The sequence below is a fragment of the Silene latifolia genome, chromosome 5 (assembly GCF_048544455.1).
Source record: "Silene latifolia isolate original U9 population chromosome 5, ASM4854445v1, whole genome shotgun sequence".
In the NCBI taxonomy this organism is placed as follows: Eukaryota; Viridiplantae; Streptophyta; class Magnoliopsida; order Caryophyllales; family Caryophyllaceae; genus Silene; species Silene latifolia.
The window spans coordinates 7,071,445-7,086,217 of record NC_133530.1 but is presented as its reverse complement, the minus strand read 5'-3'; the positions used below and the strand labels follow the sequence as shown (position 1 = coordinate 7,086,217).

The window sequence follows — 14,773 nt, the reverse complement described above, 5'->3', positions numbered from 1 at the left end:
CCCTCGCCAAAAAAGAAGTGCTCTTCGAAAAATTCAGAGCCAGAGCAGCGGGCGAGCCCATCGGTCCAAGCACGATTGGGGCCGATGGTGCAGACATCGTAATGATGCAAGACTGCCGCCTCTCCGCACCGGAAGGATTCCTTCCCTCATCATCGACATCATCTTCCCACTGCTCCAGAACTCTGCGGTCAACTTCAGGGGAAGGAGACCTAGGGCCCCTCGACCTTAACGGAATTGCGGCTACCACCTCCTCCTCATCAAAACGCGACGGGGAACCCCCCGGCGCACGGGTACTGGGACCGGCATCAGTAGAAGACATGGTTCACAACAATTACTTAAACAAAACAAAAAGTTGAAAAGGTTTTTCGGTTTACCTTGAAGAAAAGTGCTACGCCGACGTAAAAATTCTGAAGATCGGAAAAGAGGGAAAGACTTGGAATTTTGGAAAGAAGAAAATTTTTTAGAATGAATGAAATTATTAGCCAATTTCACTTCGAGATCTGTATTTATAGGCAAAGGCCCATAAAGGAGGACCAATCAAAACGCAGCCCATGAAGCGTCGGCAATCAACGAAGAGACACATGTCAGGCATGCGTACACGGAATGTCAATCGACGCAACAGTTGAATGTCAATCAAAGCAACAAGAACTGCGTCTTCAACACGCCCTTCATATCCCTTTGCCTATTCATCTTCCTCAAAAAACTCCTAAAGTATCTATTCTCCGCCGACAACACGACTAACCAAGCTAGGCGGCAAAGACCGGGCCGGGGCAATCAAAAATACACCTAAGACTCTCAACCTTGGGTCCGCCGGCACGGCACCTTCTCTTCCACATTTGATGTCCATTACACATCCATGTGGAGGGGGATACGGTACGGCCCGTACGTAAGTAAGCCGAGGGAGAAAAGGCCGGGCGAGAAATTTTCGCTAAACACGTAATATACACTCAAAGATACATCGGAGCCCATACCACGGCATAGACTACGGCGGGGGGCAAATTGATGGGGCATATTCTCGTGCCCGCCGACCAAGTCAACATATTGAACGAGGTCAAAGATATCCACAAAGAAGCCAATGACTTAGACATCCCACCCGATGCGCCTTTCGGCTGCCCGCCTGGGTCTCGGATGGCAACCTACCGGCCCGGGGCATACCCGCGTACTCATATCCAAGAACCCTCGGCATGGAGTCAACCAGGCTCGCCAGGCCGCCATAGGTCCCTCGGCCGAGGGTAGATCGATCTTTCCACCGCTATGCCACTTGGCCCACTTGGCCACTACGTGACAAAAGGTGAAAGTCTATAAATACTCCTCAATCCTCATTGAGGAGGGGATCCAGAATCTAACCTAAGAACCACTTAAATTGGTATTATCTCTCTCATCTCTCTACAATACACGTCATCAAGCTACATACTACTTAATCACAATAAGTTCACTGACTTGAGCGTCGGAGTGAGTACGCTTGACACAAAGCCAAGCCCTCAGTTTGCTCATTGTTGTAGGAGAGGCCGAGGAGAGCAGTCAAGGCTAGAAGAGGCATTATTCGACAAAGCTAGCGTGGTAAACAAACCTAGTTCGGAATTCACACCCGGAACAAATTATAAAACAAATATATAATTTTTTTTGAAAAGAAATAACAAATAAGATAGATTTTAAATTTGTGGAAATAGTTATGAGAGAAATACTTTTGATTTTTTAAACCGTGGATTTGAGAAAACAAACAATTTTTTAAACATATCATTTATGCATTTTGAACAGCAGTATAATATTTTTTCAATTTTTTTTCCATGCTTCAAATTGTTCTTAAATAATTTTTTCATAATTTTATATAATTACTTATGCAAATATATGGTCAATAAGTTAATGGATTGATGAATATATGATTAAATTATTATTTCTCGAAATATAAGTAAAATGTTGGGACAATTCTGTAACACAAAAGCAAACGTTGGATTATTCTTGTTAAAATCAAAAGGTTGGGTTATTTTCGGAATACTTAACAAACGTTGGGTTATTTTTGTTAAATTTATCTTTAATAATGGATAAAAAAATATATTAAAATATGTACATATTAGAGAGAAAATAGAGAGAAAGAAATGAAGAGGATCCAAATTAATATGCTTCACGCCTTAACATTGCTGAATTTGTCTCAGCACTACATGCACACTATTGTGCACGCTTATGCAACTTTGAACCTAAAATAACAAGTTTATTTTTTTTGAAGGGGTGTTTGGTTGACTCTCTTGGAATGGATTGGAATGTATTTGTTTTATTTCAATGTTTGATTTGAGTCTTTTGGAATGGAGTTAGATACCCAATGAATTCTAACTCCATTCCAAGTTCCAACCCTAGAATCTCATACTCAACTTTACCCTTTGGTATCAAACTCTATTCCTCCCTTCTACAATTTTAAGATGAACCAAACAGCTACAATTTTAAGATGAACCAAACAAGTTTATGAGGAAATGGATTTAAAATCTCATAACATTATGGCATTATGGATTCATATTCCAATTCATTTCATTCCATGCTATTGAACCAAACGCCCCCTAAAAATTAAAGAGTCGTTTTCATTTCCTCGCAACTTTAACAGAAAACTCAAGACCGTTCACACTCATTATTTGTGTTCTCTTTTTTTTGTGAATGGGTGAAGCACAGTAGAGCCATAGACCTATCATCCTAATTCCTAGCTATGTCGGGAGGGACCTTAGATTATGTCGGGACTCGGGAGGAGTCCGGCCCCTGCAGACTATTTAAGTTCACGTATAATTTAACTAATAAATTATCAACGGTAGATCATAAATATCCATCCATAAACAAAAAATAGGTATTCAAACCTCAACTCCTTTATTTTTTATTTTAAGATCCGCTATCCGTATCATCTATCGTTTGTGTGAAGTTGCATTGTGCTCCACCTATCATCCTTATTTTTGTAGAATAGACATGTTTTTAAATCTCATAGTGCATAAACACAAAATCTCATTGAAGACGGCGATATCCGTCACAAGTTTGTGACGGATACCATTTCCTCTCATAAAATACCCATGAGAGGTGAGTGGGGATAAATGAGGCTGAAACAGCAGTGTAGCACATAAATACCAGTTAAACAACGCATTATGACAGATTGACAATGCGGTCCCTAAGCATTACCTTACTCTATGAGACTGAGCTATCATTCACAGCGATGTAGATAGTGAGTGCCCAAATACCGACAGCAATCACTGCTATACTAAATGACAGTAGTACAAAGCCACAACATTCATTCAGTCCATGTTCAGATAATGAACTGCATTCTCAAAATGTCTTCCTTGTGTGCCGTCTTGCTTGTGTGCCGTCACAAATGAGAATTTGTGTTAAAAATGAAAGAATACAGTATATAAGATTTTATTATCCACCTCACATTCTCAGAATGTCTTCCTAGCATATAATATATATACACGAATAACGGGATCAGACGAACATGACCTAACTATACCTCTTCCAATTGCATGAATAGTGAATACATCCATAAATTTGCCTGCAGTAAGTAAGGATAATCCACATTTGACACCGATCTAGGCGTCAATATGGCGGTTTTGCATCTTAAATAAGAAGCGATTTTAAAATTTTGTAAAAGAAACCGCTTTACAAGAACTTTCTTGTGTTGCTTTTGGTAATAGCCGGGTATCAACCATCAACACCACCTTGCTATACGCCTATACAGCCATCATTCTAAGCATATAGTCCTTCCAAGTCGTTACCAATCGTAACCATTCTCCTTTTTATCCTTGATTCTTCTCAAAACCCCGTCAATGGCAATATCAACAGCATCTTTCATGGTTCCTAACCCTTCATTAGGTTTTGCATAAATTAGTTTTGGAATAAACTCCACCACCTTTTCCCTCATCGTTTTCACCTCCTCTTTAGTATACCTTTCAAGCACACTCTTAATAGACGTCCCGTTTTTCACCTCATTGCGGTGAATAAAAACAGAGTAACTCGCTGGCTCACCAGGTAAAAACCACTGGTACTGCAAATAAGCAGACCGTCTCCAAAAGAACACTGGAATTGAACCTGCAATCATGCAGTCAAAAATTGACCGCCGGGTAAAACTGTCCCCTCTAGGCTGAAGACAGAATTCCGAGTCAAGAAACGTTTCAAGTATCTCCGACGTGCCATTAGCACACCGGGTTCCACCACAGTCAACAACTCTGCACGACCCGCCTGAATCCTTACATTGACTCAGCAACACCCCCCTGAAATCATTAGGGAACAAGCCACGTGTCGCACCAGCAAAGCAGAACAGCGAATGCCGTTCACGTGTCCTAACAAAATCCTGCCACGCTGTCACGTCTGAAACCGCATTAGGGTGGAATCCAGTAGGGTAGGGCACACCAACGTCGAAATAGTCCCAAGGATTTCTCTCGATTAAAAGGCGTGTGATGTTACGCATGGAAGGCATGTATATGCACTTTGAACCCCAGTCTTCATCCTTGGAACGGCGAAAATCCCATGTGATCCGTCCCATGACAAGAAAATGGTCCCAACCATTAGACCGATTAAAGTAAGGGAGTTGATCTAAAAACCTTAACATCATTTCACAGTGAGTGTCTCTGTCCTTGACACTTGAGCCGTTCCACAAGTGTTTCCCCACTGCTAGACCCGCGTAAAATGGGATGTAATACGCTGTCGCGTTTTCTGGCTCCACCGTTCTACATTTATGATGCAACAGTCTGGAAAAAAAATATTGTAATTATATCACTAATTAGTTTTATCAAAATGGGACCAGAAACATTCAATTGGACATGAATGTAAATTTTGGCGTGCATTCAGTGAAACAAGTGGTCACTTACTCACTTTGATTTATCATTAAATTTCGCAATGCTTACAATTTAGAAACAACTTCCAAACGTTATCATTTGATGTGAATGGACAAAAGTAGCCTGGTTATCATTTAGGAATTACAATTCCATGTAAATCCGTCTCACACTCTCACCTGACTCGATCTATCTATGAGTAAGATAGGAATTTCTCTATTTCAAACGTATTGAAAATACTACATAGTTCATATAATACGAGTTTACAAAAAAAATTGGAAGTACAACAAATTCTTTACGTTTTTAATACTCCCTCCGTACCACACCAAAGGTAACGTAGGGAAAATTGGAGTATTTAAGAAAAAGTGGAAAAAGTAAGGGTAAAGATGGAAAAAATAGGTGGGGTATGTAATTGTGGGTTTAATTGTGGGTTGATAGGTGGAGTATGGAATGACATTTTGTGTAAATATCAAATGTGTATAAGGATAACTTGGTAATGTTGTGGCCAAATAAGGAATGTTACCTTTGGTGTGGTACGTCCGTTTATAGTAAGGGTTACCTTTGGTCTGGTACGAAGGGAGTAAAATATTTCTCACAAAAGAATAAAAAAAACGGTTGAGTCGAACGGAGTACTACTTTAATGATTCCATGAACTACAATTCATCCTTTTCTGTGGACAATCAAAAGAAACATCTCTAATTCTCTATAACCTCACTATTCTAGGGTATGAACCACACTTTATACTCCACCTGTTCAAAAATATCTCCCATTTTTCATTATTCCCTTATTAGAAACACAAATTCTTGTTTGTGACGGCACATATCTGTCACTCTTGAGTGACGGATAACATTTTACCTCACAAAGTACCCATTTTTTCTCTCTCTACAACACTATTCATGTAGTCCCCTTTCTCCACTAACCCATTTTGTTACCATTTTAACTCACAAAATATCCGCCACAAATGGTAACCCGTCACAAGGGAGACCAATTGTATTAGAAAATACACTCCATTTTCCGGTATTTTGTTTCTCAGCTAGTCTTGCTATAGACGGATATATCCGTCTATAATTAAAGACGGGTCAAATAGCTTGAAAGTTGTGACATTTTTTGCCCCCACCCCCTTGTTGTTTGTCCTATTAGAGATGTGGTATTGTATTTGACCCATCTTTAGTCTCCGTTAATGATATAGAGTCGGAATTATTTCTGAAACACAAATTATATGATAAGACGGGTCTCTTGTATTAAAAAACATCTCATTTATCAATTACTATCAATAAATGAGTAATTCTTATAAGACCATCTCATATAATTAACTACTGGTAATTGGAGGCACAAGGGCGAATATAACAATGATGAGTAATTGAGTACCATCCCTAGTAATTTTGCAAGTAAAGATAGCCAACAATACGCATACAACGGAGTAAAGTGCGCATCAAATTTCGCACCGACATAATTAAAGTAGAAAAAACAAAAAGAACTCGGTACAGAAAAATCACACCTGTTATGGAAAATGACCTCAGACGAGAATTGATCGGTCCAATACCAAGTATCCGCCAGAGACCCGGGAACAAGCCCATCAACCGCCACCGCTTTCGGACCAAACCCTTCATTAGACAAAGCAGAGCAGCGCGACCCCCACGGCGACAACTCCTCACAATTCTTCAAAACCCCAACATTAAATTCCGCCGGAAGGTTGTAAACATAGAACTCCCCAAGCTCACACCCGCCACCCGGTATCAGGCCCGAAACAGCGGACCGGGTCCGTGTCGGGTGGGGGTGGCGAGAGAGGGAGAGAAGGAGAGAGATATGGAAGGCGAGGATAGAGAGTAGTAGTAGTAGTAGAGATGTGCGTGGGTGGAGAGTGATGTATGAGTATGGTTTTGTGAGGGTTTTGGTAATGGCATTATTGTAATCATTTGAGTGTGTATGTGTAGTGTTTGGATTATTGGATGATGATGGTGGTTTGGAAAATGGGGGCATTTGGAGATTGCTTTAATGGCGAGATTGTTGCCGGAGTATTAGTATTGGGAGAAGAGTAAAGTGGGGAAGGTAGAGAGAAAAGAGGGGGGTGGTGGTGTACTGGTGTTTTAACTGAAAATGAAATAAAGTACAGGATTTTAGGAGGTTTATAGACGCGTGTCTACTTCTCCATATGGTAGGGGGTATTAATTCTTATCGCCCCCTATTGTTACTTACCATCCTAGAGTAGAGTAGTAGAGTCAGTAGCGCAAATTCTTATTTCAGACAGAACTACCATCCTAGAGTAGAGTAGTAGAGTCAGTAACGCAAATTCTTATTTTAGACGGGCTGTTTTTCCGTCTGAAATAAGATAGATAAAATGTTGCCTTTTTTTAAGAAAATGTAACCATTTAATCCACGAAATGTTATAACTAGAGTAGTTATTTTTTACTCTGAAAATGATGTGAAAAATAATGGTCACATGTTATCAGAAAATAACATTATTTTATTATAAAATGACAACATGTTATCCGTCTTATTTCAGACAGGAAACAGCGGTCTGAAACAAGACCTACTGAGTCCGTTAGCATGAGCCGACTTGAGTGACTCGATCCAAATCCAATCGAACCTGATTTGACAAAATCAAGAATATTGTAAACGGAAATCGATCCGATTCGACTCGACCCTCTGACGACTCGTAAACCGACACGAGTTGATAATTAGTCATCTGAACCAGACTCGACCCAAAACGACACGACTCGAACCCGAAAGGATAGGCTGACCCGATATGACCTGACCCGACCCGATTGCCAACTTTGAGTACACCCTTACTATCATACTATCAGGTTTTCTAAAGATGGATATATTAGTCTTAAAATCAAAATGAGTTAAATAACATTTACTACACGTGTTTTTGTTAGTTTTTATTTTTTAAATATTTTACTTTTATTTCATTTATATTACTCTATTTGACTTGTTTTTTATTTAATGAGTAACTAATTATATGATCATAATGATAGATTTTGATAGGTAATCTTGTCGTGTGATTGATACAGTATATTACTGGAAACAGCTTTTCACTGACAAATTACAGACTTGATGGCAAAAAGCTGTCAGTATTGGTTTCAGGTTTACTGGGTTGATTTCTAAGAAAACTCTGTTTTTGGTATGATTTGATTTGTTGCAACTTGCAACTCTTGTAAGATTGAAACTAACTCGTGAATAAAAGCATAGAGTGTAAAACAAACTTCTTGTATTGGTAAGGTTCGATCTGTTTTACAGGTGAAATTACTCCTTAAACGTAAGCTAAAGCCTAAACATGGTATGTAATCTCCTTCATTCATGCAAGGATCAAGTTGTCAATAATATATCGTCTCCTTGTTCTCCAAGTAAATAATATTGCGTAAATAATCTTGTATATTGTATTTAGGAAATTGTATCTCCTTTCCTTCTTCTTTGTCTTGTAATTAGGTCATCGCTTTCCTTATTCCGTATCTTGTATTAGTATATAAACCATTGTATCCTATGCAATATGAATACACAAAAAACATTCAATCATTCACAATTCTTACATGGTATCAATAGAGTCATAAGAATCGTCCCATCCGTCTCCTTGCTTCGAACACCATGTCGTCCAATAACATTCAAATACCCAACCCCGATGAACCGTCCAAACCCATCTCCGTCATAAACTTTCAAAACTGCATTCAACTCACCGACACCCTCACCTACAAACAATGGAGCTTCCAAATCAAAGCCACCATGAACGGCCACTGTCTCTTTCCCTACCTTGATGGCACCTTGCCTGCCCCTCCACAAACCCTCACCACGACACCTCTAAAAGAAGGTGACAAAATCGAAACCAAACCAAACCCGGCCTATACGACTTGGTACCGCCAAGACCAATTCATCCTAGGTGCTCTAACCGGCACTCTCTCCTCCACCGTTGCCCCTCTCATCGTCCATGCCACAACTTCCCACGAAGCATGGACCACCCTATCCCGTACCTTTGCCAACAAATCCCGAGGCCGCAAACTACAACTCAAAGCTCGCCTTCAAACCCTAAAACTTGGTGATGGTACCATTACTGAGTTCATGCAAGCCGTTAAATCTTGCACTGACGACATTGCCCAACTTGATAGACCCATGGACATTGAAGATATCCTTACTGTTATCTTTGATGGACTCAACTACGACCTCTATGGCCCTGTCATTGAATCCGTTAAGGCTCGTGACACCCCGATTTCATTTGAAGACCTCCATGAAAAACTTATCCAACACGAACTAACTGTTCGTAACAAAGTTTCTGTCCCGACTAACTTTACACCCGCTGCCCAAGTTGCCCAAAACCGTCCCAACTACAACCGTCCCAACTACTCACCTCGTCCTACCACTTACCCACCAAAAACATCCTACCCGCCATCCACACCCCCGAATAACGACTACAAACCACCCCCCTACAAAGGACGATGTCACTACTGTGATATCAAAGGTCATGTTGCATCCGACTGTCGCAAATTGAAAGCTGACTTTCCCATGGTTGTCTTTCCCACCCGCCAATACCGTGCACCCCCACCCCATGCTAACACGGCCAGTCATGCCTCACCATCAGACCCGCACACTTGGACAGTCGACCCCGGCGCGTCTCATCACATTACCCATGACCTGAACACGTTAGCTCTCCACAATCCGTATGAAGGTCCCGATGACTTGGTCATCGGTGATGGCTCGTCTCTTCCAATCACACATATAGGTTCTTTTACTACTCCTCATCCTTCCACCTCCTTAATTTTCAATAATGTACTTTGTGTTCCCCGTATTTCTAAAAATATTTTTTCTGTCAATCAATTTTGTCGCGATAACGATGCTATCGCTGTTTTCTCACCAACTTCTTTTCTTATAAAGGCACGCACAACGGGACTAACTCTACTTCAAGGCCCGCTTAACAACGGAGCATACGAGTGGACACCATCAACCCCACGTGCTCACACCGCATCCGTCTCCTCCAACACTTGGCATCACCGCTTAGGACATCCGTCATCCGCCACACTCAAGCTTTTAAATTCTCGTTTTAAATTTAATATTTCCGATTATCCGCATTGTACTCCTTGCTTAATTAATAAAAGTCATAAGCTTCCGTTCCATTCGTCTACTCTTGTCTCTCATGCTCCTCTTGACTTAATCTTTTCGGATGTCTGGACTGCCCCCATTCACTCCACCGAACTTCACAAGTATTATGTGTTATTCGTCGATCACTTTACCCATTATATTTGGCTTTACCCAATCAAAAAGAAATCCGATACTGAAACAATATTCAAACGCTTCTGTGCCATTGTTGAAAACTATTTTAATCGTCCAATTAAATAATTTTACTCCGACAATGGCGGAGAATTTCTGAAACTTACGCCTTCCCTCCTAGACACGGGTGTCACTCACCTTACTTCTCCCCCGCACACTCCCGAACACAATGGGTTCGCGGAACGACGCCACTTACACATCGTTGAAACGGGTCTTGCCCTCCTCTCTCACGCCCAATTACCCACGACATACTGGCCTTATGCTCTCGCCACTGCCGCCTACCTCATAAATCGCCTTCCCACGCCTACCCTACAAAACGAATCCCCATACTTCAAATTATTTCATCAACAGCCTAATTACCAAAAGCTACACAGTTTTGGTTGTCTCTGCTTTCCGTGGTTACGACCGTACACGAAACACAAACTTGAACCTCGTTCTATAGCTTGTGTTTTCTTAGGTTACTCGAACACCCAATCCGCCTATTTTTGTCTCGATCCTCTCACCTCTCGAGTATACACCTCTCGACATGTCCGCTTTGTGGATACTGACTTCCCCTACAATGCTCTCCTCAAAACTTCCTCCTCTCCCTCTGTTTCGTCCAACCAGTGGACCACGTTCCAACTCCCTGTTCTCCCTAATCCTACCCCTAACCACACCACGACCACGACACCCTCTACCCCCTCTGATTCCCCTTCACCATCGACATCCCCTACCTCCTCCCCTACTCCTCGTACTCCCTCATCCCCTGTTCACCCGTCACCTTCCCCACCCCCACCTCCCCCACCACCACCCCCTCCACCTCGCCATGGTACCCGTCTGTCCAACAACATCATCAAACCCAACCCCCGCTATGCGACCTCCTCGTCCACAACTCCCTCCCCTGTTACCACTCCCCCTCCCCTGCCTCCACCTTTTCCCACTCCCTCTCGTCATGGAACCCGCCTATCTAACAACATAGTTAAACCCAACCCTCGCTATGCCCCCACTGCTCAAACGCATAATCCATATATTACCCTTACCACTGTTAAACAGGCGCTCATTGATCCTCAATGGCGTCAAGCCATGCTCGATGAATACGCTGCTCTTACCCGAAACAAAACTTGGTCTCTTGTCCCACATACCACGGCCCAAAACGTTATTGGATGTAAATGGATATTTCGAATCAAGTATAATTCGGATGGTACGATTAAGCAATATAAAGCCCGCTTAGTTGCGAAAGGGTTCAATCAACGTCCTGGGATTGATTATTCGGAGACATTCAGTCCGGTTATCAAACTCATCTTTCGTTCGTCTCATTCTTAGTCTCGCCGTCACCAAACGGTGGTCTCTCCGTCAAATTGATATTAATAACGCATTCTTGCAAGGTAACTTGACTGGCATGGTTTATATGGTTCAGCCACCCGGTTTCATCGATCCTGAACACCCGACCCATGTTTGTCAATTGTCCAAAGCGATCTACGGTCTTAAACAAGCACCGAGGGCTTGGTTCACTGAGCTTCGTTCTTATTTATTGTCTTATGGTTTTACTAATTCGGTTTCTGATTCGTCTTTGTTCATTCGTAATTCCGCATCAGAATGTCTCTTTGTCCTCGTTTACGTTGATGATATTATAGTTACAGGTTCGTCTGACGTTGTTATTTCGAAATTTACCTCTGATATCGCTGCTCGTTTTTCGCTCAAGGATCTTGGTTTACTATCCTACTTTCTGGGTATTGAGGTAACCCCTACTCGTGATGGTCTCCACTTGAACCAATCCAAGTATGTCTCTGATCTCTTGGCTCGTTACAATATGGCTGATTGTAAGCCAGCTTCTACGCCTCTGCTGAATTTGTTCTCACCAAGCAGCCTGCTTTGCCTGTTGTCGATGAAGCTACTTATCGTGCTATTGTGGGTAGTCTTCAATACTTGTCTCTTACCCGTCCTGACATCTCGTATTCCGTCAACAAATTGGCGCAATTTCTCACGCACCCGACTGCTCCTCATTGGACTGCTCTCAAGCGTTTACTCCGATATTTAAAAGGTACACTAAATCTTGGTATACACCTCGTTCGTTCCTCTCCGTTGGTTAAACATGCCTTTTGTGACGCTGATTGGGGAGGTGACACTCGTGACTACATTTCTACTAGTGGCTACATTTTGTTTCTTGGTTCTAACCCCGTCTCTTGGTCATCTAAGAAGCAACGTGCCATCTCGCTTTCCTCGACTGAGGCTGAATTCAAGGCCGTCTCTGCTGCCACGGCTGAGATTCTTTGGCTTCGGGGCTTATTATCCGAAATTGGTATTTCTCTACCCGTCACTCCCACTGTCTATTGTGACAACTTGGGAGCCACTCATTACTCCGCTAATCCGATTTTTCATTCCCGTATGAAGCATCTAGCGCTGTCATTTCATTTTGTACGCGAGCATGTTCAGAAGGGTTCTTTGCGTGTGCAACATATAAATGGCTCTGACCAACTCGCTGATACACTTACCAAGCCGCTTCCTCGTTCTCGCTTTATCACTCTCGTATCCAAGACTGGCCTTACTCTTCGACCGACCGTCTTGCGGGAGCGTGTCAATAATATATCGTCTCCTTGTTCTCCAAGTAAATAATATTGCGTAAATAATCTTGTATATTGTATTTAGGAAATTGTATCTCCTTTCCTTCTTCTTTGTCTTGTAATTAGGTCATCGCTTTCCTTATTCCGTATCTTGTATTAGTATATAAACCATTGTATCCTATGCAATATGAATACACAAAAAACATTTAATCATTCACAATTCTTACACAAGTAATGCATTCAATTATGAAGTTATTGCATTATCACAATCTCCGCTACAATTTTGTTTAGTCGGTTTCAAGCTGAGTACGACTGATACGACCACAATCCCAATTATTAATCACAAAAAGGATTATAATTTATAAGACTGAAGCAAATATCAGAACATGAAACAATACAACTTAAATCAAAGGGATTTTCGCTTGTTTCTGGCATCGCTGTTAGACGATTGGCAAATCCTTTTCCAACTACGGATGGATACGAGACTAGGTATGATTACCCAAGAAGCATTTGCTCCAATGAAGTATGCATAATAGTAATACCGACTTGCTGCAAATTTATTCCCATCCAAAATCGCTGTCCCTAAGTACATTACACAACCGTAGAGTTGCCCCAGAGAAACCGCTAACTGGAGTACATCACTGTATGACTTGTGCCTTGCTATACCGTACCTGCAAGTATCGCCCATCAGATCAAATTCCGCAGCTCTTATCAGTTTTCTCTGGTCTATAATGAACCAACTTACGCCGCTAATAGAGAGGCGGGACCCTCTACAACCGCCGTTATTCCTTCAATAAGGACTGTTGCAGTATCCCTAGCAGCGTATCTGGAATCACCCTTGCTGTACTCTTTCCCTGCACAAGCCCAAAATATCACAAATTTACGAGACAGAAAAATACCCAAATTAATGTACAAAATCGAGATAATCACTTACAACAACAACAACAACATCAGAGCCTTAATCCCAAAATGATTTGGGGTCAGCTGACATGAATCATCCTTGAAGAACTTAATCAGTGAAAAACTTACAGATTTCAGCCAAGTAATTTCCAGTTTCATCCTTAAAGAATTCGGGAGAGAAAACAAAGTATCCCTCCAGAATTATATGGGTTAGGCCAGTAAACACCCACCAACATATTAGCAACCTTTCCATTTTCGTAGTCTTTGAGACCAACCCTGAGGTAGCGAATATAGCGAATATGGGTTAGGCCAGTAAACACTAAACACCCACCAACATAATTGAAATCATCGCTTTGGTCTAGTTCAGTTTGTCAACTGTATTTCTTCGAGTTAGATTAAGAATGATGCTGCAGATCGGACACTTGAAAGCACGCTAGCATTAGTTCTTAAGTAGTTAACAGTAATTACGAAGTCATAGTGAAGTAAGCCAATAGTGGACATTTTTTGTAGAAGAAGTTAATATTCCAAAACAAATACCCGCGATGATCCAGGAGAGGGAGACAACGATGACTGGGGCGCTAGCACAAAGAAGCAGAATGGTTGTATGAGGAAGAAGATTTGGGATGAAACCAGGTAGGATTAGATCGTTTGGAGCATAAGGGTGAGCATCCATGGTTCACTTCCTACTTCCTACAACAAATCAGAATTAGAACCCGTCACAGAATGGAATGGAATGGAAGTTGATAAGAGAGAAAGGTAGTGACCTCACTTACTGTCAAGACTCAAGAATGAATGGCAAGGATGATCGACTTTTCCAACAGACTACCTGTGATAAGCAGGAGGAAGGTCTGAAAAAGTATCGAAAAATAGAAAATTTGAGAACGTTGAAAATGGTAGAGGAACAAAAAAGAAGAATACAAGATGGAAATTATAACAGAAAGATGTTGAGGGTGCAGGATGCTTTTCTATTACGTACTACTTCCATTATTTTAATTTATGGGTTATGTAACAAGAATACTCCAAACTATCAGTCGTCTTCTCAAAATACTCTAAACTTTAGTTTAACTCACAATAAAGCCGGTTAAAATTGATGCAGATGGCAGTGGGTCCCATAGTCATCACTCATCACCATCTTAAACACCATCACTACTACCTTCTTCGTCATTCACACCATAACATCCGACATCGACATCGACACCACTTTCCTGTTGGGTAACATCCATTACAAGGTTTTAATTAAAATCCTCTTTCTATAAAAGCTGAAGCATTTATAGGTTTCTT

The 14,773-nt window shown here is 41.4% G+C and overlaps 2 protein-coding genes across 2 annotated transcripts; both read right to left on the bottom strand.

Annotated features, from left to right (window-relative positions):
* Window positions 1-3,360: 3,360 nt before the first annotated feature.
* Window positions 3,361-6,953, bottom strand: LOC141656574 (xyloglucan galactosyltransferase XLT2-like). Its single transcript, XM_074463523.1, has 2 exons — window positions 6,295-6,953; window positions 3,361-4,712 (listed from the first exon to the last, which is right to left on the bottom strand). Exons 1-2 carry the CDS (start codon window positions 6,774-6,776, stop codon window positions 3,737-3,739), a joined length of 1,458 nt encoding a protein of 485 aa, XP_074319624.1. The 5' UTR covers window positions 6,777-6,953; the 3' UTR covers window positions 3,361-3,736.
* Window positions 6,954-12,830: 5,877 nt separating this feature from the next.
* LOC141655851 (putative 3-beta-hydroxysteroid-Delta(8),Delta(7)-isomerase) lies at window positions 12,831-14,464 on the bottom strand. Its single transcript, XM_074462876.1, has 5 exons — window positions 14,266-14,464; window positions 14,030-14,182; window positions 13,622-13,768; window positions 13,338-13,446; window positions 12,831-13,263 (listed from the first exon to the last, which is right to left on the bottom strand). Exons 2-5 carry the CDS (start codon window positions 14,163-14,165, stop codon window positions 12,999-13,001), a joined length of 657 nt encoding a protein of 218 aa, XP_074318977.1. The 5' UTR covers window positions 14,166-14,182; window positions 14,266-14,464; the 3' UTR covers window positions 12,831-12,998.
* Window positions 14,465-14,773: the final 309 nt, after the last annotated feature.

What these genes read in the sequence shown, in the direction of transcription:
- LOC141656574 (XM_074463523.1), bottom strand. Translation starts at nt 6,776, where the DNA reads ATGCCCCCATTTTCCAAACCACCATCATCATCCAATAATCCAAACACT. An exon ending in GAGGTCATTTTCCATAACAG is followed by an intron (nt 4,713 to 6,294) that starts GTGTGATTTTTC and finishes TTTTTTTTCCAG; the next exon opens with ACTGTTGCATCATAAATGTA.
- LOC141655851 (XM_074462876.1), bottom strand. Translation starts at nt 14,165, where the DNA reads ATGGATGCTCACCCTTATGCTCCAAACGATCTAATCCTACCTGGTTTC. An exon ending in CCTCTCCTGGATCATCGCGG is followed by an intron (nt 13,769 to 14,029) that starts GTATTTGTTTTG and finishes TCGCTACCTCAG; the next exon opens with GGTTGGTCTCAAAGACTACG. An exon ending in CCCGCCTCTCTATTAGCGGC is followed by an intron (nt 13,264 to 13,337) that starts GTAAGTTGGTTC and finishes CGATACTTGCAG; the next exon opens with GTACGGTATAGCAAGGCACA.